The sequence below is a fragment of the Megalops cyprinoides genome, chromosome 2 (assembly GCF_013368585.1).
Source record: "Megalops cyprinoides isolate fMegCyp1 chromosome 2, fMegCyp1.pri, whole genome shotgun sequence".
In the NCBI taxonomy this organism is placed as follows: Eukaryota; Metazoa; Chordata; class Actinopteri; order Elopiformes; family Megalopidae; genus Megalops; species Megalops cyprinoides.
This window is the reverse complement of record NC_050584.1, coordinates 65402682-65424262: the sequence shown is the minus strand read 5'-3', so window position 1 is coordinate 65424262 and position 21581 is coordinate 65402682. Positions and strand designations below refer to the sequence as shown.

The 21581-nt window shown below is 48.4% G+C and overlaps 1 protein-coding gene across 4 annotated transcripts in view; it reads right to left on the bottom strand.

Moving 5' to 3' along the window:
* Positions 1 to 21581, bottom strand: part of LOC118772584 (traf2 and NCK-interacting protein kinase-like) — a 109430-nt gene that overhangs the window by 49213 nt on the left and 38636 nt on the right. For all 4 annotated transcript variants that reach the window (XM_036521048.1, XM_036521045.1, XM_036521047.1 and 1 more), the window contains exons 3-6: positions 13671 to 13727; positions 12596 to 12721; positions 1674 to 1784; positions 718 to 808 (exon numbers count right to left, since the gene is read on the bottom strand). In XM_036521048.1, coding sequence (XP_036376941.1) covers positions 718 to 808; positions 1674 to 1784; positions 12596 to 12721; positions 13671 to 13727 — 385 coding nt within the window. The remainder of the gene's footprint in view (positions 1 to 717; positions 809 to 1673; positions 1785 to 12595; positions 12722 to 13670; positions 13728 to 21581) is intronic.

Genomic DNA, 21581 nt, shown 5'->3' with positions numbered 1-21581 from the left:
TTTTTTGTTATTTAAGAAGTATGCGAATACAACTGACCTAATGATCAAATATTCTGACAAGCATTCCTTATCATCCCTACTGGCTTAGCAGAGAAATGGCTACAAAAAAGGGTAAGACTGCCTTTTGTCAAAGAGACTCTGGTTAGAAGCCGGCATCAATCCCAGCAGGAAGTGATTCTTTTTTTGCAAAAGTAAAACAGACTCCTTAAAACAGCGATGGCTACAGACGGCACTGTTCCCACCAATTCACAGCCTGCACCAAGTGTCAGACAAGGGGTCAAACAACACGATTTCTGAGCCTGCACGCACACACTGAGCTCTCTGGCGGTTTTATTCCTGTCCAGTCCTGAGAAGATTAGTGCCAATCATTTAAGCATAACCAGGGAAGGGAGGAGAGGGGGGAGATGGGCGAGGGGGCATTTTGTCGACTCCTTCACAGAAGGCCATAGTCCCTCCAGGACCAGGGCAGAGTAGCCCTGCAGGCACTGCGGCCCTCCAGGACCAGGGTAGAGTAGCCCTGCAGACATTGCAGCCCTCCAGGACCAGGGTAGAGTAGCCCTGCAGACACTGCGGCCCTCCAGGACCAGGGTAGAGTTGCCCTGCAGGCACTGCGGCCCTCCAGGACCAGGGCAGAGTAGCCCTGCAGGCACTGCGGATCCAGCAGGCCGTGTAGAAGCAGTCCTGCGTTTTCAGGAATATAAATCTGCTGTCCCTCACCTAGCTTGACCTCAGCGTTCTCTGTGAGCAGAACGTTCTGGCCCTTGATGTCCCGGTGGATGACTTTGTGCTGGTGGAGGTGAGTCAAACCCTGCAGGAGGAATCAGAGTCAAGAGAGAGAGTCAGAGAAGGTAAAGAGAGAAACAGGGGAGAGAGTCAAAGAGAGAGACGGGGAGACTGGGGAAGACAGTCAGAGAAGAGACAAGGGAGAGAGTCAGAGAGACACAGAGAGAGATACAGGGGAGAGAGTCAGAGAGACACAGAGAGAGATACAGGGGAGAGAGTCAGAGAGACACAGAGAGAGATACAGGGGAGAGAGTCAGAGAGACACAGAGAGAGATACAGGGGAGAGAGTCAGAGAGACACAGAGAGAGATACAGGGGAGAGAGTCAGAGAGACACAGAGAGAGATACAGGAGAGAGAGTCAGAGAGACACAGAGAGAGATACAGGAGAGAGAGTCAGAGAGACACAGAGAGAGATACAGGGGAGAGAGTCAGAGATATAGAGAGAGAGATACAGGGGAGAGAGTCAGAGAGACACAGAGAGAGATACAGGGGAGAGAGTCAGAGAGACACAGAGAGAGATACAGGGGAGAGAGTCAGAGAGACACAGAGAGAGAGAGAGTCAGAGAGACACAGAGAGAGATACAGGAGAGAGTCAGAGAGACACAGAGAGAGATACAGGAGAGAGAGTCAGAGAGACACAGAGAGAGATACAAGGGAGAGAGTCAGAGAGACACAGAGAGAGATACAGGGGATAAAGTCAGAGAGACAAGGGAGAAAGACAGGGAAAGAGTCAGAGAGGGTACACAGGGAGACAGAAGAGGGGTGAGTCAGTCACAGAACCAAGTGGGAGTCACTGACCGGAGGGGGGTGGGGGGCGAGGGGTGGTTAATGACTATACACAGAGAGAGCAGCAGAGACCCTGGCAGTAGCAGTGTGCTCAGGTCACCCACCCTGAGAATCTCTCTGCAGATGTAGGCCGTCCACTCCTCCTTCAGGGAGTTCCCCTTGGTGTTCTTGATCAGGTCTGTCACTGAACCAGCACCACAGAACTCCATCACCAACTAGGAGAGAGGAGAGGAGACGTTACTGAGTGCGAGTGAGTGTAAGCGTGTGTGTGTGTGTGTGTGTGTGTGAGAGAATGTGCACGCATTTGTGTGAGTGTCTGTGTATGTGTGTGTGTGTGTGTGTGTGTGTGTGTGTGAATGTGAATGTGCACGCATTTGTGTGAGTGTCTGTGCGTGTGTGCATATGTGTGTGTGTGTGTGTGTGTGTGTGTGTGTGCATGCATGTGTGTCTGTGAGAGAGCATGTGTGTATGTGCATGTGAGCGCGTGCGTGTGCATTTGTGTGTGCATGTGAGCGTGTGTGTGTATGTGTCTGTGTGTGTGTCTGTGTGTTAATATGTGGAAGTACACAGAGCAGGTTAAATCCAGCAGGTGTGAGGCCGGCGGGCCTGAAGGGCTCTTGCGATAAGCTGCCCTCCTGCAGCCGTGATTGGAGGAGCTGTATGGAGACTGCCCCGAAGGCTGCAGGTACGCACAGGGAGACCCTGGCCTGAGGAGGGATTCGGGGAAGGATGATCGCTTTGCCAGTCTGAGCGGCCATGCCCTGATCAGTGATTCACACGGCCACTCCCCCTGAATGAGCCCTGAACACAGACAGCGCACCTCCCTCAACCAGCACAAACCCCAGTCCTCATTCACAGCGATATGCTCTCTGACTCTACTGCCGAGGCATAATCTCTCCTTATTACTACACAATCTCTCCTCTGTCTCTTTCTGTTCTCTCTTCTCTATTTCCTTGTCATCTCCCTCTCCTGCTCTCTTTCTCCCAACTCTATTCAATTTGATTTTTGCATTTTGTAAATGTATTCTCTCCCTTCCCTCTCTCCTCATTCTGTTCTCTCTCTCCCTGTCTCTCTCTCTCTCTCTCTCTCTCTCTCTCCCCCTCTCTCTCCCGACTCCTTTCCAGTCTAAGGTCATCCTCAGTGGGGTAAAGACCAGCTGTTCAGTCCAGCAATCAAGACACTTCATGTATTCTGCCTGGGATTAAACAACAGACAGACGTGTGCTTACAAAAGCACAACTACTGTACTGCAAATTACTGTATCTCTCCTGATATAAAAGACCACAAAAGACCACACGTACAATACACAGCTCCTTTGTCTGCTTTATGGAGAGACTCTCTGGTGAACCACTTCGGGGAATCACGGAGCAGGGGAGTCATAAAAGGAGGGAAGATAAAGACCATCAGGAATATTACTGCAGATAAATAAATGTTTAAAAATACATAAAGCTTTTATGAGCACTACATATGCCCTCCATTATAGCTACATAACATACGCACACACACACTGCATAATACTTTCTGAAGCATGACAAAACACCTTTATAAACACAGCATAAACAGTCATTAAAACATACGCACTTACAGCCATAGGGGGTTCATGTCGTACTGAATCTGAATTAGGGTTCCCAATGTCCCTTCTGACACAGAACAATTATTTTCTCATGAAAGCATTATGTTGTATATAGCAGAGCATTACGCAGTACATATGTAACACATTGTTCAGTGTTTATGAAAGCCTCATGAACTGCTTATGAAGACAAAATGTGGTGTTTATAAGGCCATTATGAAGTACTAATGAAATCATAATGTGGTTCTTATGAGAGCATTTCAATGTGCTGGTGAAGCTCCTCAGTGGGACCCTTCGTATTAGGGAGTTATCCTCCATGGTACGGGTTTGAGCCCTGGCTTCTATTAAGCGGCGGGCCGCCCACAGAGACAGCAGCGCCCCTGCAGAAATCTGACAGACAGGAGCGGTTATCAGGAACGGCCGCACTTCCTGTCCACTGAGAAGGTCACAGCTGACACGAACAGCATTCTTCTCAACCAAGGTGAAAAATGACAGAGGCCGAAATCTACCTGCATCAAAAGTCACTTCTCCACACCCCGCTGTCTGACGCGCAGTAAATTAAATGGCAAAATGTTCTGCAAATCGGCAAACGTTGCGCGGCCACGTCAAACCTCTGAAGGTCAGAACAGAAGAGTGATGCGCTCGAATGAGACATTACAAGGGAAGATGAATTGTGTTTTTTTTTTTTTTTTTAAAGAGATTTTTCTATTGATCTATCTCATCTGTAGCATGTGTGAGCAAGGAAAAATATTACATTACAGTTGCTTATCTGACTCCTCTTATCCAGAGCAGCTTGACAGCCTACAATGTTATCCAGCTTCATATTTACCGAGGCAAATGAGGTTAAGTACCCTTCCCAAGGGTACAACAACAATGCCCCATCGAGGACTCGAGCTGGCAACCTTTAAGAGCTATGAGCCCCTGCTTCTTACCACTACACCCCACTGCTACCTACCAGAACCTCAAGATACAGTAGTATATACAGTGTCATTGTCAATACATGTATATGTGTGTATGTATATATATTACGCATATACATGTGTATATGTGTGTATGTATATATAATATACATACGCACATACACATATATATATATATATATATACATGATGCTCATTATATATATTTCATTAATCTTCACTGAAACAAATGCAGTGTTACAGCAATCTCTACCAATAAACAGAAAATATCAGAATTATGTAACAATTACGCAACTTGAATCAGTCTGTACTGTGTTTCTTCCAGAGATTTTTTTTTTGTGACTTTTTGTGTTTTTCATAGGTGCTGCTCCACGATACGGACTAAGGAGCTGTTATTGCGAGGAAAAAAAATGGCAGGAGCGGCTCCAAGTGCTTTCCATCTCTCTTCCTCGCTCCGTGGAAAAAGAAATAAAATTTAATGAGGAGGGACTCGCTGCCGTAAGTGTCACTTGTTCCAAAACACACACTCCTGTCACCAGCTGCTCACTCCTGCTTTTAACCCCTCAGGTCCCAGAATGAGCAGCAATGCAGCCCTACTCTTCAGCTCCTGAATCAATAGCACTACACTCCCCAGGCCCAAAGACAACAATACTGCAAATTTCAGCCCCTGAGCCAGCTACATTATACCCCCCTGAATCACCAGTGCTACACTCATCGGCTCTGGACTCAAGAGAGCAACACCCTCCAGCCCAAGAATCAACAAAACTATACTCACCAGCTCCCGATTCAACAAAACTATACTCACCAGCTCCTGGTTCAACAAAACTATACTCACCAGCTTCTGAATCAGCAAAACTATGCTCACCAGCTCCTGATTCAACAAAACTATACTCACCAGCTCCTGGTTCAACAAAACTATACTCACCAGCTTCTGAATCAGCAAAGCTATGCTCACCAGCTCCTGATTCAACAAAACTATACTCACCAGCTTCTGAATCAGCAAAACTATACTCACCAGCTCCTGATTCAACAAAATTATACTCACCAGCTTCTGAATCAGCAAAGCTATGCTCACCAGCTCCTGATTCAACAAAACTATACTCACCAGCTTCTGATTCAACAAAACTATACTCACCAGCTTCTGAATCAGCAAAACTATACTCACCAGCTCCTGGATCAACAGAACTACACCCTTCAGTTGCTGAATCCAAAGTACTGAATCTTTCAGCTCCTGAACAATCAATGCTTTCCCGCCCAGCTCCTGAGGCAGCAGCACACTACCTCTCAGTGCCTGTGTGCCAGCTCCACTACAGATCCTGGAGTTATGCAATATGGCACAGATCCTTGTAATGGCACTTTACACAGCTGGCAGACTGGCAAAGCACTCCCTCAGAGCCCATGCCCAGACCATTCCCTCTCTACGACAGAGGAGGCCTTGAGCGATTATCCAATCAAAAAGACTGTTTCACACTCAGTTAACAGGGCAGAGACCGTGATAACTACTCACTCATAGCCAGCTCAATCACAGCCTCAATCTCCTGTAACAAGGTACCGCCAATCACAACATCAGACTCAAACAACTTCACAGGGCACAGTCAATCACCACCAGTTAACCTATTAGGCAACATGGGCTGCAGCCCAGGGCCCTCGCCACTAGGGGGCCTGGGAACAGCAGAATACGTTGAATTTTGAATGGGGATTTATGGTGTTTTGATGGTATACTGAACATTTTGGTCCAGTTTCCCAAATGTAGAGTAGCCAACATTGTCCTGTCGCAACAATTAATCGTCAGTGTCAGTGAGAGTGGAGTTTGTAGGCTAGTCACTTCACAGCGATGTCTCATGAGGCTATTAGAAAATATGATAAGGTTCTTTGGCACTTGCATTGATTCAGACTTTGTGCCAATTTTCACTTATGCGTGCGCACTGTGATTGATTTATTTCGTCTTCATTCTGTTGTAGGGGGGGGTTGTAGGGGGCGGTTGTACTGTGGGGTCGCCACAGTAACTTGCAATTCTCAAGTATTATTCTAACAAAAACCTCATTATTTACCAAGCCCTTTACAACCGTTTGATGATCTCTCTGGGAAGTATGTTCATCTGCATCAACTCAATGGTAAGTAGCCTACATGTGTGTTCATCTGAAAGCTTGCCGGTTCAATCCCCGCTGGGACACTGCTGCTGGGCAAGGTACTTAACCCACAGTTGCCTCAGTAAATATCCAGCTGTATAAATGGATAACGTTGTGAAGAACTGTAACCTATGTAAGTCGCTTTGGATAAAAGCATCTGCCAAATGCATAAATGTAAAATGTAAATGTAAATTTAACCCTTTCGCGCGTACGGTCACACCGATGTGATTAGCCATTTAGCACGTATGCTAAAACCCGTGCGATTAGAAAACTAGATTGAAAAAAATCTAATCTTGCTTTGAGGAAACAGCGATTTAACATTAAAAACTACAGCAAATACTAACTGAAAACTATGAGAAGCTTAATAACGCTAATAAAACATAACGAAGCATGTTCGCTACATAGCATAAAAAGGTTACGTGCGAAAGAGTTAAAGATTCAGTCCGCGATTCTGACAACCCATGTGGTAAACACGTTTATGAAACGCTTTGAACACGTCGGTATTCTGTCTAAAATCACATCACATAAGCACCACGGTTAAACGTTAGAAATGGGTTTCACCAAGGCCGTCGTTTTGGTCTCAACATTGGTAGGGACACAACAACCGAGGGGACATTGGAATTATGTAATATGACTTCACTCCAAAGATCATGCGAACGAGTTCACTCAAATATTGGTAGGGACATGTCCCTACCGTCCATATGCAAAATTACGCAATTTTGGTACAATTTTGGTAATTTTGTGTCCTTACAGTTTCACATACGTTCATTATTTAACGTTGTGTTTAACACCCGATTAGAACGTTTAAGAAACATTTCTTACTGGGTTCCTTCCATTGGTGTCAATAAACACGTTTTGTGGACGTAGTTTACACGGCGGCTTTGCTGAACACCAAAATACGAACCAAAATGTCGGTTTTGGTTCAAATAACGTGTTTTGCTACTTGGGTTTTAGTTTTCCGGTTGAAAATCGTGGACATAGGGCCCCCAGGAGGCATGTTAGCCCTGGACCCTGGGGAGGCTTAATGCAGCCCGGATCACCACTGTCCAACACATTGCTTACAGACAAACAGCACACCCAGATCTCTCCTCTTTATCTCACTTCTATATAATTGACATTTTTTGCTTTCCTTTATGTGTTTAGGGTGTATAATGAATTCAACATAGAGGACAGGGGAGTTACATGCACACTTGGAAATGTACAAATGTACAGACCCAAACACACATGCACACACGCACACACACACACACACACACACTCATGTACTGAAATATTTGCCTTATCTGTACGCTCTGAGACAACCGCCCTCAGCGGAAGGCAGGGATTCATGGGAGCTCCACTGCAGAGATGCAGCGTATTCGTTATGCACCGTGACGCTTCCGGCCACTCATCCCGCATTCAGTCTCTAACACTCACTCACTTTGCTCACTCTCCTTCGTGTTCCCACAGCAGACAAGGAGCTCCATTTGGCTTTGTGTGACTGGCCGCACCATAACTCCCAGCACTGAACGAGGAGGCAGTTTAGCAGGTTTTCTTTCTTTAGCAGGTTTCCTTTCTTTAGCAGGTTTTCTTGTTTTTTTTAAAAAACCTCAGCCCGTGACAGCTCGAGCTGTGGAAATAGCCTCTGTTGAGTGAGTAGGGAGAATGTCATTACGGAAATATATTCCATTCCTCACAGAATATTTCAGAATATCGCAGAATATTTCAGAAATGACAAAAAAAAGCCTCCAAAAATATGCATGAGTCAGGTGTTCACGGACCGTAACCAAAGCAACAGCGTAAACAAATCAGAAGGGGGACAGAAGCAGGACAGTTGGTCTGAAGATGCTCTGAGGCAGAACTGCACCAGCGGAGGCATCCACGCACTGCAGAACCTCACATCTGCCATATGGCCTGAATGTCTGAAGTGTGGCACAGCAGACAGAGAGCCAGGCTTGCTCCCTCAGGGTTGCAGGCTTAAAGCCGGGTGTGACACTGTTAACGCACAACAACCTGAACTCGCTTCAGCAAATATCCAGCTGCATAAAGGGATACCAGGCATCACAATGACAGATGCACGGCCGGCAGCGTAGCATGGTGGTAAGGAGCAGGCCTTGCAACTTGAACGGCTGCTGGTTCGATTACCCGCTGGGGCACTGCTGGTGTACCCTTGGGCAAGGTGCTTACCCCAGAATTGTTTCAGTAAACATGAGGCTGTGTAAATGAAAAAAAGTAAGTAAGCTGCTCTGGGTAAGAGGTTCTGATAAAGGACAATAATGTAATGTAAAGTGTCTACCAAACACAGGAATACATTTCTATACAGGCATGTGCATCCACCTGACTGCCGCTGATGATACCCTGAAAGAAAGAGGGACTGACATAAACAAAGCTAAGCTCGACATCTTTAAGGACAGCTGCTATTCCCATCTGTGAATGTGATGCGTCAGCGTCAGCGCTGTCTGCAGGACAGGGGCAAACGGGGGGGGTGGGGGGGGGCACGAGTGCCAGCGAATGAGCATTACTCATCGCCACGCTGCCGAATTCTGCCACCCAGATGAGCTCCGAAAGAGGAAGTGCGGCGCCCCCCACGGCCGCTGACGCCGCTGCTTTTGCTTCTGTCCGAGAGCCTATTTCTGGGACACGTGGTCCGCAGGCCGCAGGCCGCCGGGAACCACACGCGGGCCACCCGCTGATGCAGCCACAGGGCCCGGTTCCCATGATGCACTGCGGGACGCACGTGAGAGTGAGCTGTGGATGGAGAGGCCTCGGATTCGGCCAACGTCACACGCAGGAGGAGGGAGCTCACATGACCGCAGTCAGGATTTTTACTGCTGAGATTACAAAAGAAACGCAGTACAGAGGAAGTGCTGGGGGTTACACACACACACACACACACAGTCTTACACACACACACGCACGCACGCACGCACACACACACACACATACTCATGTACACGCACGCATATGCATGATTGTTCACACACATACACGCTCGTACTCACACATGCACACATGCACACGCACATACACACAAACAAACACATGGAGATGCACATTAAGGCATACACACAATTGGCACCAGCACATGTGAGCACTCATACCTGAGTGTAAACTGATACAGTGGGGACACTAGGCGGTTGAGTGGCTCACTTGAAAGCACTCTTGTTTATTTTTTGTCCAGCGGTAAGGTGGGTGTCTGAGAGAACTACAAAACCCAGCATGCCTTTGCAACCCCTAGACCAATAAACCCGGGAAACAGAGGCACCAAATCTGCCGGCAGCTTAATCAGAGTTTATGGGCGGAGCCAAACTGGTGTGGCTCTTACAGGCCCACCTTAAAGGAGCCGCCCTGTAGGCACGCCAGCGAGGCCAATGCCCTCTTTCACGAGAGCGTGTTGCCATGCCAACACGACCCATTACCAACATGCACTCAGAAACCAGAAGAAACAAAAAAAAAACATAAATCTTAAAGAGCACTAACAGTATCACACTGGCCGTACTCTGGGCCCCTCCCTCGTCCCTCGAGGCCAATGGCTGTAAACTAAGCAGGGGTTTCTGGGTAAACAAAGCAGCTCTGTACTACAGTGGAGGCCCAACTGTTCCAGTTCTAATAGAGATCAGTGCTCTAGTGGTATTAACTCCAATGAAGACCAGGCCCAGCTGTTCCAGTTCTAATAGAGATCCGTGCTCTAGTGGTATTAATTCCAATGGTGTCACGGTCCAGACATTCCAGTTCTGCTAGAGATCAGTGCTCTAGTGGTATTAATTCCAATGGAGACAAGGTCCAGACATTCCAGTTCTACTACAGATCAGCGCTTTAGTGGTGTGAATTCAAATGGAGATCAGGCCCAGCCTTTCCAGTTCTAACAGTGGGCGGCAGTGTAGCATAGTGGTTAAGGAGCAGGACTCGTAGCAGGATAAAAGCGTCTGCCGAATGAATAAATGTAAATGTAACAGGGATAAGTGCTCTGTATGAACACATGGATATCTTGCAACTAATAACACAAGAGTAGAAGAGAGGGAGAGGGAGAGGGAGAGAGACAGTCTCTTTATAAAAAAACAAAGAATCCAGCAGAGGGCTCCCATTGAGAGCTTATATAAAAATATATGCCAGGTACACAGAACCCTATCAATGTATGGAGAACTGGCATGGCGTGTTTTCCTCTCACATTAATCCACATTCTACAGCGCAAAGCTCTCCAGAGGGACCGGCTCTGCTGAGAGAGAGGGCTCCAGGAGAAAGCTGCCCCACAGATTCAGCACAGACAGAGCAGTTTCACTGCCTGCGTGGTCCTGAGGAACCTGCAAATCTTTCCCAGAGAGGAGGCCGGGACTGTGTCCTGGCACATCGAGATGCAGCATGCACATCTATATGTTTAGTGAGTGAAGCCATTTTTTCCATTCACTCCTCTGGCGTATCTCATCACACTGTTCGGCGTGGAATTCCAGCGATGTATGAAGAGTTAAATTAGGAAATGGGGAAACAAACAAGGTCACAGAGCTAGCAGAAAGGCAGACGGAGAAGGAGAGAGGGAGAGACAGAGAGAGGAGAAGGAGAGAGGCGGAGAGAGGGAAAGACGGACAGAGAGGGCGAGCAGAGAAAGAGAGCGAGGAGAAGGGAGAGAGGGAAAGAGGAAAAGGGGGGGAGAGAGAGAGACAGGGAGAGAGGAAAAGGGGGAGAGAGAGAGAGACAGGGAGAGAGGAAAAGGGGGAGAGAGAGAGAGAGACAGGGAGAGAGGAAAAGGGGGAGGGAGAGAGAGAGAGAGAGAGACAGGGAGAGAGGAAAAGGGGGAGAGAGAGAGAGACAGGGAGAGAGGAAAAGGGGGAGAGAGAGAGAGAGAGAGAGACAGGGAGAGAGGATAAATGTATTTTCGATCTCCTCTAATCCACAGGTGCAGGCAGTGGAACGTGTCAGGATAAGCACTTTCTCCCTCTCTCATCTACCACTATCAGTGTGTGACAGGACAACAGCAGCACACAGCCTTACACATACGGCAGAGCGAAAGATTACTCACAGAGGGGGACGGAGAGGGAGAGAGGCAACAACAACTGCAGTTCACAATTACTACCTATTTATGCGTATACTTTATTTATTATCTGTATTATGATTATTATAATTATTGTTGTTCATAATAACGGTAAATGTATTATTTATTAAATATTCAAAGATTTAAGGTTAATATTACTGTAATATTATTGAATGTTCATTGCTTTGGTAACACTGTTCTGAACAGTCTTGTCGATAAAGCACATTCGAACTTGAATTACAGGAGAGGGAGAGAGGGAGTGAGAGGTGAGCACAGGCCCACTGCTTGCATAAGTACTCCATTTTACCATTTTTATTTGGTCAAATATTTATTTTGTGAGAACATTTATATATTGACTTCTCGAGGGTTAGATAAAGTAAATAACCATAAACATGATTTATTAAATCATCAATACACAATTTGATTATGTTTTATATACTGTTGATATTTGTGGTGTTGTTAAAGTTTTGGCAACAAATTGTAATGGCAATAAGGTGTTTAAAATTAAATTGAAAGAGAGAGAGTGGGAACGAGTTCCACCCTGTGTGTTTAACTCGTGTTCCTCGTTTCAGCTGATTATGGGATCGATATGCTCCGCTTTAGGGATCTCATCCATTCTCCCATTGGCGGTGTTAGAAAGGACCCCCCACCCCCACCCCACCCTGCTCCAATCACCTCACTGCATCTGCTCCAACCCAGGGACACCTGCCAGTCCCTCGGGGCACTGGCTCGTGTTAGCGGGGCGAATCCATGAACACACCCCCTTTCAAACTTCAGCAGGTCCCCAATGCCCCAGCGGGCAGTCGAAACTGGATCGACCGGTGCAAGTCACACTGGCACAGAGAGCTGACAGGCCAAGACAGGGTTGGAGGGGGAACCAACCGCAGACAGAACACACCCCGTTATATCAGCTGACTGACACGAGTTCCAGTCGGCTCCACCCACACAGGCTCCACCCCCTGCAGGAAAGGAAAATGGTACTGCATTCGCCATACAAAGAGAAGGCTGCAAAGGGGCACTTCACAGTCCAGTAGGAATTCAAGCTTGCAGATACGGAGCAAATGTGTTTCAGCACTCACACCATCATCAGCTTACAGGTGCAAGAGTACACCGGTATTCACTGTGTACGTTGTGGTTCACGGTGTGGTTTTGACTGTGATCTTTACTGTGACTTAGGTGTCTTTAATGCTAACAGCCCCATTTATGGTTAAAAAAGAGCCTCTCTGTGATTGGCCGCATTCTGACGCAGGGGAAACGAGTCTGACCCATCTGCCTCCCCCTTCTCACAAAAAACCCCTCACCCCACACTCACCACATCCTAGAGCCAGAGCAGAGGAGGGGAGGGTACGCCTTGATGACATCATGAAAGTGGGACGGCAGCGGGCAGCGGGGAGGGTACTCACCCACAGCTGGTCATCCATCCCCGGTGGGTTCTTCTTAATGAAGGCGCCGTAGTAGGTGGCGATGTTGCGGTGGTGCGAATACTTCTTCAGCATGTTAATCTCCTGTTTGATCTCCTCCTCTTCATCCTGCCGGGGGGGGGGGGGGGGGGGGGGGGGGGCAGAGAGAGCAGCGATCAGCCGCGCGAATCTCTCTCCTTCTCCTGCTCAGATAAAAACAGGCAACTGGCGCAGGCATCAAAAGGGAATGGAGTCTTTATGCACAAACAGCTGGGGTCTTGGTACAAAAACATTCATCAATGTTTATGAATGTTTATATACGTCCTATAAAAATGGCCAAGCCGCTTACACACACACACAGTTTACGCACTTACACGCTAGGTACTTGCTACAGCTATTCAAGCACACTGCTAAAACATAAGGGATTTGAACCTGGACCCTCCTGGTTATGAGCTCCATTACCTGATCACGACTCACTGTTTTCCAATAACCACATTGCTAATAATCCATATGAAAAGGACCCTTGATGGATATGTGGTGAGCACCAGTCAGACAAGAGGCCGCGCGTTAGCATGTACGGCTGTGTGTGTCTGCATGTGTGCGAGGTTTTCGAGCGCGTGTGACCGCACATGAATGCAGCAAAGTGCCACCAGCCCCATGCTGGGTGGAGTCTTATTACGGATGACTCACTGATCTGAACCAATCACAATGCTTCGCTACAGGGAGCAGTGTGGTGTAGTGGTAAAGAGCAGGCCTAGTAACTGGAAGGTTGCTGGTTCGATTCCCTGCTGGGGCACTGCTGCTGTACCCTTGGATAAGGTACTTAACCCAGAATTACCTCAGTAAATATCCAGCTGTTTAAATGGATAAAACTGTAACCTGTGTAAGTTGCTCTGGATATGAGTGTCTGATAAATGACAGTAATGTAATGGATAAAGAGCAAAAGTTTTTATGACTGGGGCCCCTGAGGTCTTAGTCTGTTAACAATACCAGACAAAGGCCTCAACGGTCAAAATGACTGCTTATCAAACATGTTCGGGAGAGTCGGGCAGCAGGCAGACGCTGGCATCTCTCTTACCCCGGTGACATCCATGACTTTGATGGCAGCAAGCTGGCCCGTCTTAACATGGCGACCCTGCAGAGAGAGAAGTAGAGAGAGAGAGAGAGAAGGCAGCTGTGAAAAGCGTTCATCTCTGTGAAACAGGAGGAATGCAGTTTTAATAAAGCCCCCGGCAGGCCTCATTCCCCAGCTAATGATGTCGTTCGCCCCTTCCCTCACGCCTCGCGCCCGCGCTCAACGACGTTTACCCACAAGGCTGTGCGAAACCCACCATCTCTCCAGACGAACAGGCTTTGAAAGAGGTAAAAAAAGACTAGACTCACACAAAGAATTTATTCACACTCAGCCAAGTACATTATTCACCCCCCCATACCTGTTAACACAGCTGGAGCTTAATGGCGCATAAAGGGTTAATCCATATCACTGTCATTACTGCCTATTGAAGCTGCCCTTGTGTAAAAAGACCGCAGTTCCCCTTTATGAAAACCTGCTCAGCTCCCAGTCTCACTCCAGGAGAGCTGCGTCGCATCATTCAAATGTGACTGACGCGTCAGAAGTCAGGACTTTTTCCAGGTGGCATGATAAAAACGGGGGGGGGGGGGTGGTTGGAGAGCGCGGAGAGGGCGTGTAGGGTTTCTGGCAGCCGTGGCACTGTGCCGGTGCCACCATGCCAGGCCACCAGACTCCAGCCGGGTCCGGACGGGCGGGCCGTCAGAGAGAGCCTCCGGCCGGAGCAGCAGCAGAGGCCACGGCTTTCCCTCCTCTCAGTGTCACAGCAAAGGGGAGGAGGGTCCAGACCCGTGTGCTGGACATTCCGGGCTGCTCCGGGCCGTGTCACAGTCTCCGTGGTTATGCTCCCGGATGGAGATAAACAACCCGACGCAGCGGCAGCGAAACGCCCCCTTTAGACGAGACCCATCTGCTCCCGCGAGAATTTGGAACCCGGAACTCGGGGCAGGGAACTCGGAATAGAGAACTGACCGGTAGCATTATGACGCTCGGAGCCACAGCTTTCACTGGCTTCTCATCCAGACGCCTGTCTCTCCACAAAGCAGCAAGAAAACAAAGTAGGGACACAGTGGATCAAACAGAGGGAGCGCTGCTCACTGCTCAAACACCTGTGCAACCTCAGCTGGAAGCAGACCGACACAGAGAGACTGATTCTGTAGGACAGAGACCTACAGACCACAGCACAGGCAGAACAGAAATGGACGACAGCCCTTTTTACCTTTTCCACTCAGCATAAATGAACTTAAAAACACTGACTAGACAATGTGAGTGTTGGGTGGGTGGGGGGCACATTCTGTGGCCATCCTCCGGGCTACAGGTTGGGAAATGTATTTCACAGGATTTAGAGACACACAGAGAGTGCTGTAAGCTCTTCTAGCCCAGTTTCAGTCCCTGAGTCCTACCTCCAGACTTAGCTGGCCAGCCATTATTTTGCTAGCGGCAGGGACAATTCATTGTGCATGAGGGTGTGTGTATGTGTGTGTTACATTATTTATTCACTAAGCATACACTCTGTGTAGACACACACACACACACACACAAACACACACACACACACACACACACACACACACACACACACACACACACACACACACACACATACACATTGCAGTGAATGGTACTGAAAGCTGAATCCCAATCTGTGGTTTCAGTAGGTCGGTCTGCTGTGGCATCTGCCTTGTTTTATAATCAGAGCAAACTGACATATCAGACTGCCACACACATCACTGAAAAGCATGCCCCATAAAGCGCTCCAACGAATCGCCCAACTGGAAGTGATTGTCATGTGCAATTATTGTCACTACCAGCGTCTTGCTGGAAAACTCAGCAATGTATGCCTTTTGATACACAATTTAGCAGGCTGACGGTCCGTTTACAGAGTTAATTCTGAATAATCTGCGCACGTTCTGAATTGGATATAAATGCGATCATGACATAACAAATGAATCGCAACAGGACACATTTAGCTCAGTTTCAGAAACTATGACCACAGCTACATAATAACAACAGATCAGCTTACTTAAAACATGCACATTCATTCTCACTCCCAAACACACACACTGCAATGTTATTCCCCTTATAATAAGCTCTGGCACTGTTCATCGGCTTCTCCTCAATCTAAGATGCGCTGAACCACTTGCATATTGATTGCGCTTAGCATTTTAATGTGCACCAGGCACTTGAGTTAAACAGCCTTTCTAATACTGATTCAATCAAGTTCGCTGACACGAACTTTATTTTGATGATGTCACGCATGCAAAGCATCCCTAGAACCGGGGTCCCGTGTCCTCGACACGTATGCCCCCTGGGCCAGGACATGCCCTCTCCCCTGTCGCGGAGGTTTGAGTGACACCTCTTATCCTATGTTTGGGTGGTCCGATCCCTTTGGGCAGCCGAGGTCGGTGTCGGAGTTTAGGGTTAGGGTTAGAGTGGCCCGTTCCTTGTGGCCAGCCAAAGCCAGTATCGGAACTTAATGGAAGAGCCTATCTGTCTGCTCATGCAGCTGGGATCAGAACCCTGCCAGTCCCTAAAACCCCATATCACAGCTCTCCTTTCTGAACGGGGGGGGTGGGGGAGAACAGAGAGAGAGAAAAGAGTGCGAGAGAAGAGAGAGAGAAAAGAGAGCAGGAGAAGAGAGAGAGAAACGAAAAAGAGACCTGTCCTTACTGTTGCCATTGTCAAAAATATCAATGCTATTTTTATTAGCATAATCATTATGCAATAGGTCTTATAATTTTTCCTTTATACACATTTCCTCTGTTGGTTGTGCCGTTTTCGTGATATATTTCCTTTGCTGAATACAACACATTTCTGTTTTCCCTGCCAGTAAAGCCCACTGTAATTTGAATCTGAATGTGATGCGCATGTCGTTAGCGTTAGCCATGCAGGTGGTGCACGTTGGCTTGAGGCTTCAGACTCGGGATTGATTGTGCCATATAGTGTCACGCCAGCGGAGCGCGTATGGATTTTAATTTTGATTTAGTACGGACGTTTGCTGTGTCACATTTGCGTTAGTCACGCCGGTCGCGCACACCGGTTGGAGAATGCAGTCGGGAACTGATTGTGCAATAAATTGTGTATGTCATGCCTATGATGCTAATTTGAATTTGAATGTGTGCGCGAGAGTAGAGGAGAAAGAGGAGAGAGAGGACAGAGAGACAGACGTGGGTGAGAAGAGGCAAAAAGCACAGAGAAGCGAAAGAGAGAGAGAAGACAGGAAAGAGAGAGAAGCAGAGAGAGACTGTGGCCAGTTATACCAGCACGGCCACAGCTTCCTCCCACCCGAAGCATGTGCTTTTCACCGTCACTGTCATACCGAGGCAACGTGACAGTGGCTTTACATGCTGGTCAAAGTCAGGGGTCAGTCTGGCCGCCTCTGCGTCTCAGCGTTAACGCCCTCTTCGTTAAATTACCCAGCATCCCCTTTTAAATCCTGTCTCGCTCCACTTTGGCGCAAAGCGGGGGGAAAAGAGGAGGAATTAATGTCCATCAAGTCGCACCACCGCTGCGCAGAAAGCACTCTGATTAATTGAAGCGCCGCACCGTCCTATAGTGTCAGCCATATGTCACCCACACACGCCCCCCCCCCAACAATGTCCTGAGACACGCGTTTCCCTGGCAACGCCGGTGGCGCGTCCCTGCAGAAAACTGCGCGCTCTTACACACGGGGAAGCTACAAATCGCGATGAGGTCACCATCGTCATCACAGTCATCGTCGTCATCATCATTGTTGTCATGGTTTATTTAGTTCATTTTTGAGGTCAGTGGAGGTTTAGGGTCAGCAGGTGGCATGCTGTGCCAGTCGGACCCGTTTTCCCGCCACTGACTCACTGCTTAACGTTCTGTAAATCTCCCAGTGTGGACACTGCCACGCAGGAGGTGCCACCCCGCCAGTCACCCAATGGCAAATGAACAAATGAGCAGCAAATCTGAAGGTCAGTGGCTTTCAACCAATCAGCACAGTGGAAACGCATCATGTGACGCCCTGCAGGGCTGGTCAGAAGGACCGCCATTTCATGCTGCTCTGCAGGTTGGGGAACAGGGCACCTGGGAAAGGGGAAGTGTGCAGGTGAGTTTATTTTAACCGCTTAAAGTTCCTCTGCCATGTCATTACCGAGGCCATCTGTAATAGATTCAGTTATACTGTAGAGAAGCTCTACGGCTATTGAAAGACTGAAATCTCACTCATTATTCCATCTTAATTAGTTACTGTTTATAGGTTTCCATAACAACTATGCTATGGCAAGCTTACTCAGCACAATCTTCCCAAATGTGCTATATTCAGCACCAAATCTCCCAATGCACACACAATATTCAGCATCATATCCCAAATACACACACAATATTCAGCATGATATCCCTACTACACATACAACATTCAGCATGATATCCCTAATATGCACACAATATTCAGCACAAAATCCCTAATGCATACACAGCATTCAGCATGATATCCCTAATACACACACAATATTCAGCACAAAATCCCAAATACACACAATATATTTAGCACAATATCCCAAATGAACACACATCTTTCAGCATGATATCCCTAATACACATACTATATTCAGAACAATATCCCAAATATGTACGCTATATTCAGCACAATATCCCTAATACACATACTATATTCAGGACAATATCCAACACACTATTTCTGGTGCACAGCAGCCTCTTTGGGAAACCGTTAGTGACACAGTGCTGACAGCTGTGAGCTGGCTGTCAGGCAGCCTCTGGAATAACAGCAGAGAGGGACAGAGCCAGGAAGGCCAGTCAATGCTTTCAATCAATCAATCAATCATTCAATAGATCAACCAACCAACCAATCAATCAGTCAGTTAATTAGTGAATAAATGAAACTGTTAACAGGAGACTCTGTCACATGGTGCTTCACAGAAATAGATACTGGATAAAAGGGCTGGAAAGGGGAGTGTAATTACGCAGTGACAGTGAAGCACGTCTCGCCTGGAGGAGTGCATGGCATCTTACAGTTACACACAGACAGGTATGATGTACCTACATATCTACACAACCAGTGCTGACTTAATAAACTAAAGTGTCTTTGATGTAAAAGGAAAGCAGCCGAGTTTGTGCAACACCAGCCAATTAAAGTCTAGATATCACACAGTTTCACTCCCCTGGAAACAATCTAAATCAGCACTGTTACGGCAACCTAATATCACTCCTGCTGTCATTCACAGCATGGTACAGCAGCCCTAACCAGCCCTAACTGTGCAGCCCTAACTGTGCAGCCCAGACCTGCCGTAACTGTGCAGCCCAGACCTGCCCTAACTGTGCAGCCCAAACTTCTCCTAACTGTACAGCCCTAACTGTGCAGCCCAGACCTGCCCTAACCGTGCAGCCCAGACCTGCCCTAACCGTGCAGCCCAAACCCCTCCTAACTGTGCAGCCCAGACCTGCCCTAACTGTGCAGCCCTAACTGTGCAGCCCAGACCTGCCCTAACCGTGCAGCCCTAACTGTGCAGCCCAGACCTGCCCTAACTGTGCATCCCTAACTGTGCAGCCCAAACTTCTCCTAACTGTGTAGCCCAGACCTGCCCTAACTGTGCAGCCCAGACCTGCCCTAACCATGCAGCCCAGGACAGGGTTACAGAGGACAGGCTTACAGAGCAGCACCCAGCGTTGCTGCTGCAGAACATGACCGCAAACCAAGACACCCTGTGAAGTTCCAACTGCCCGTCCCCAGAGCCACTCCCAGGGATCCTCTCTGACGGACAGAATGGGTGCAAGATCAGGAAACGCTTCAGTTTTAAAGCTCTTCCTTCAACAACTGACATACGAGGAAGCATTGAAGAAGGAAGAAACAGGCCTGAATGCAGAAGAACCCCACCAAAACAAACAAACCCCCCCCACAAATACGCATGTCAATCTATAGAATGCCTCTTTCATTCATATCACACACAACCTACTTAAGTTCACAACCATTCCAGGTTACTCTTCAGGCATCCTTTTTGTGTGTGTGATTGTGTGTGTGTGTCTGACTGTCTGTCTGTGTGTGCGCGCATGTGTGTGTGCGTGTGTGTGCCTGAGTGTGCGTGAGTTTGTGTGCGCGTGCTTGTACGTATGCCTGAGTACGAGTATGAGGGAGGTACAGGAGGCAGTCACTTTAGCCCCTCCCAGCGAGGGAGGGGGTGTGTCTAGCAGGACAGCCAGCAGGTACAGATTCCCCTGCATCAGAACAGCATCTGTCACAGGCATCCTTAATGAGCCGGGCTGATTACAGCAGGGAGGCTGATTCATGAGGCAGATCTGAGGGTGCAGGGTGAGGGCAGGTGGCTCTGCCGCTGCCTGTCTCAGGGTCCACCATGATGGAGCCACTGGTGTGTGTCTGTGGCTGAAGCATTGGCTCTCTCTCTCTCTCTCTCTCTCTCGCTCTCTCGCTCTCTCGCTCTCTCGCTCTTTCTCTCTCACACACACACACACACGCTCTTACACACACACAGGCTCACATGCACAGGTGCACACAGACACACACACACACACACACACACACACACACACACACACGCTCACACACACACGCTCACACACTCAGTGTTGAATACTGAATGGCTGCTGTGTTTGGTATCTAACGAGCTGCACTAGGCAGACAAAGGCTGCAGAGTCAGACGGCCGAGGCCCACTTCCCCCTGCACATCACACACAGTCAGAGTCCTGTGAGTCCTGTCTGCTGCGTCTGTCTGCACACCAGCCCAATAACGTCCTCAGCGGACGCCGCTTCCTCACTGCTGTAGCCTAGCAACCGGCCACACGGCAGCAGGTGGAGGTGTGAGGTTGGGGCAGCGCACCGGCGTGAGGAGATGCCCCCCCCCCCACCCCGACCCTGGGCTACAGCATCAGCAAGAGGAGCACAAAGACCACAAGGAGCTCCGCCCACTCTAACGCATGCTGTCACCTGTGAGGTGACATGGCTGAAGGCCACAGGGAGAGGGGGGGGAGAGACAGACAGAGAGAGAGAGAGGAAACAGAGAGAGACTCAGAGAGAGAGAGAGAGAGAGAGGAGAGAGAGAGAGAGAGAGGAAAGAGAGAAGGAGACAGACAGAGAGAGAGAGAGAGAGAGAGAGAGAGAGACAGACAGAGAGAGAGAGAGAGAGAGGAGAGAGAGAAGGAGACAGACAGAGAGAGAGAGGAAAGAGAGAGAGAGAGAGAGAGAGGGAGAGAGAGAAAGAGAGAGAGGAAACAGAGAGAGACAGACAGAGAGAGAGAGAGAGAGAGAGAGAGAGAAAAGAGAGAGAGAGAGGGGAAACAGAGAGAGACAGACAGAGAGAGAGAGAGAGAGAGAGGAAACAGAGAGAGACAGACAGAGAGAGAGAGAGGGGGAGAGAGGGAGAAAGAGGGATAGAGTGAGAAAAGGAGAGAAGGAGAGGGAGAGAGGACTTCCAGCTCCTGCGAGGCCTGTTGCCAGGCCAAGGCAAGCATAAACACACACAGAGCAGAGCAACACCGCTAGCAACTCAAAATGGCAACCGTGCACCAGCTTCCTGGTGGTTCTTCGGATTTGCCTCCTCCTTCTCTCTCCCCCTCTCTTCATGTCTCTCTCTCTCCTCATGCTTGTGCTGAAGCAGAGGTTTGGTGTGAAGGCATCTTAGATTCAGGCCCCAGGGGGCATGTGTCCCGGCTCTGCTCACCCCTAATTCTCTGAGGCCTAGAGCAGGTGGATGACCCTGCTCAAAGGTACCACTGCTGCACCCGGGCTGGGCTCAGAAACACAATTAACGCTAACGTTTCACAGACCTCAACCAACAATACTGCAGTTAACACTGTCCTCAGCGAGTGTTCTGACAACTAACACGCTCAACTCCAGCACCGTTTCAATCCAGGCCTCAACCTGCTTAAACACAGGAAAGACATCATTCATTCTGACCCTCAGGAACTAGTCTGATATTTCAGAGA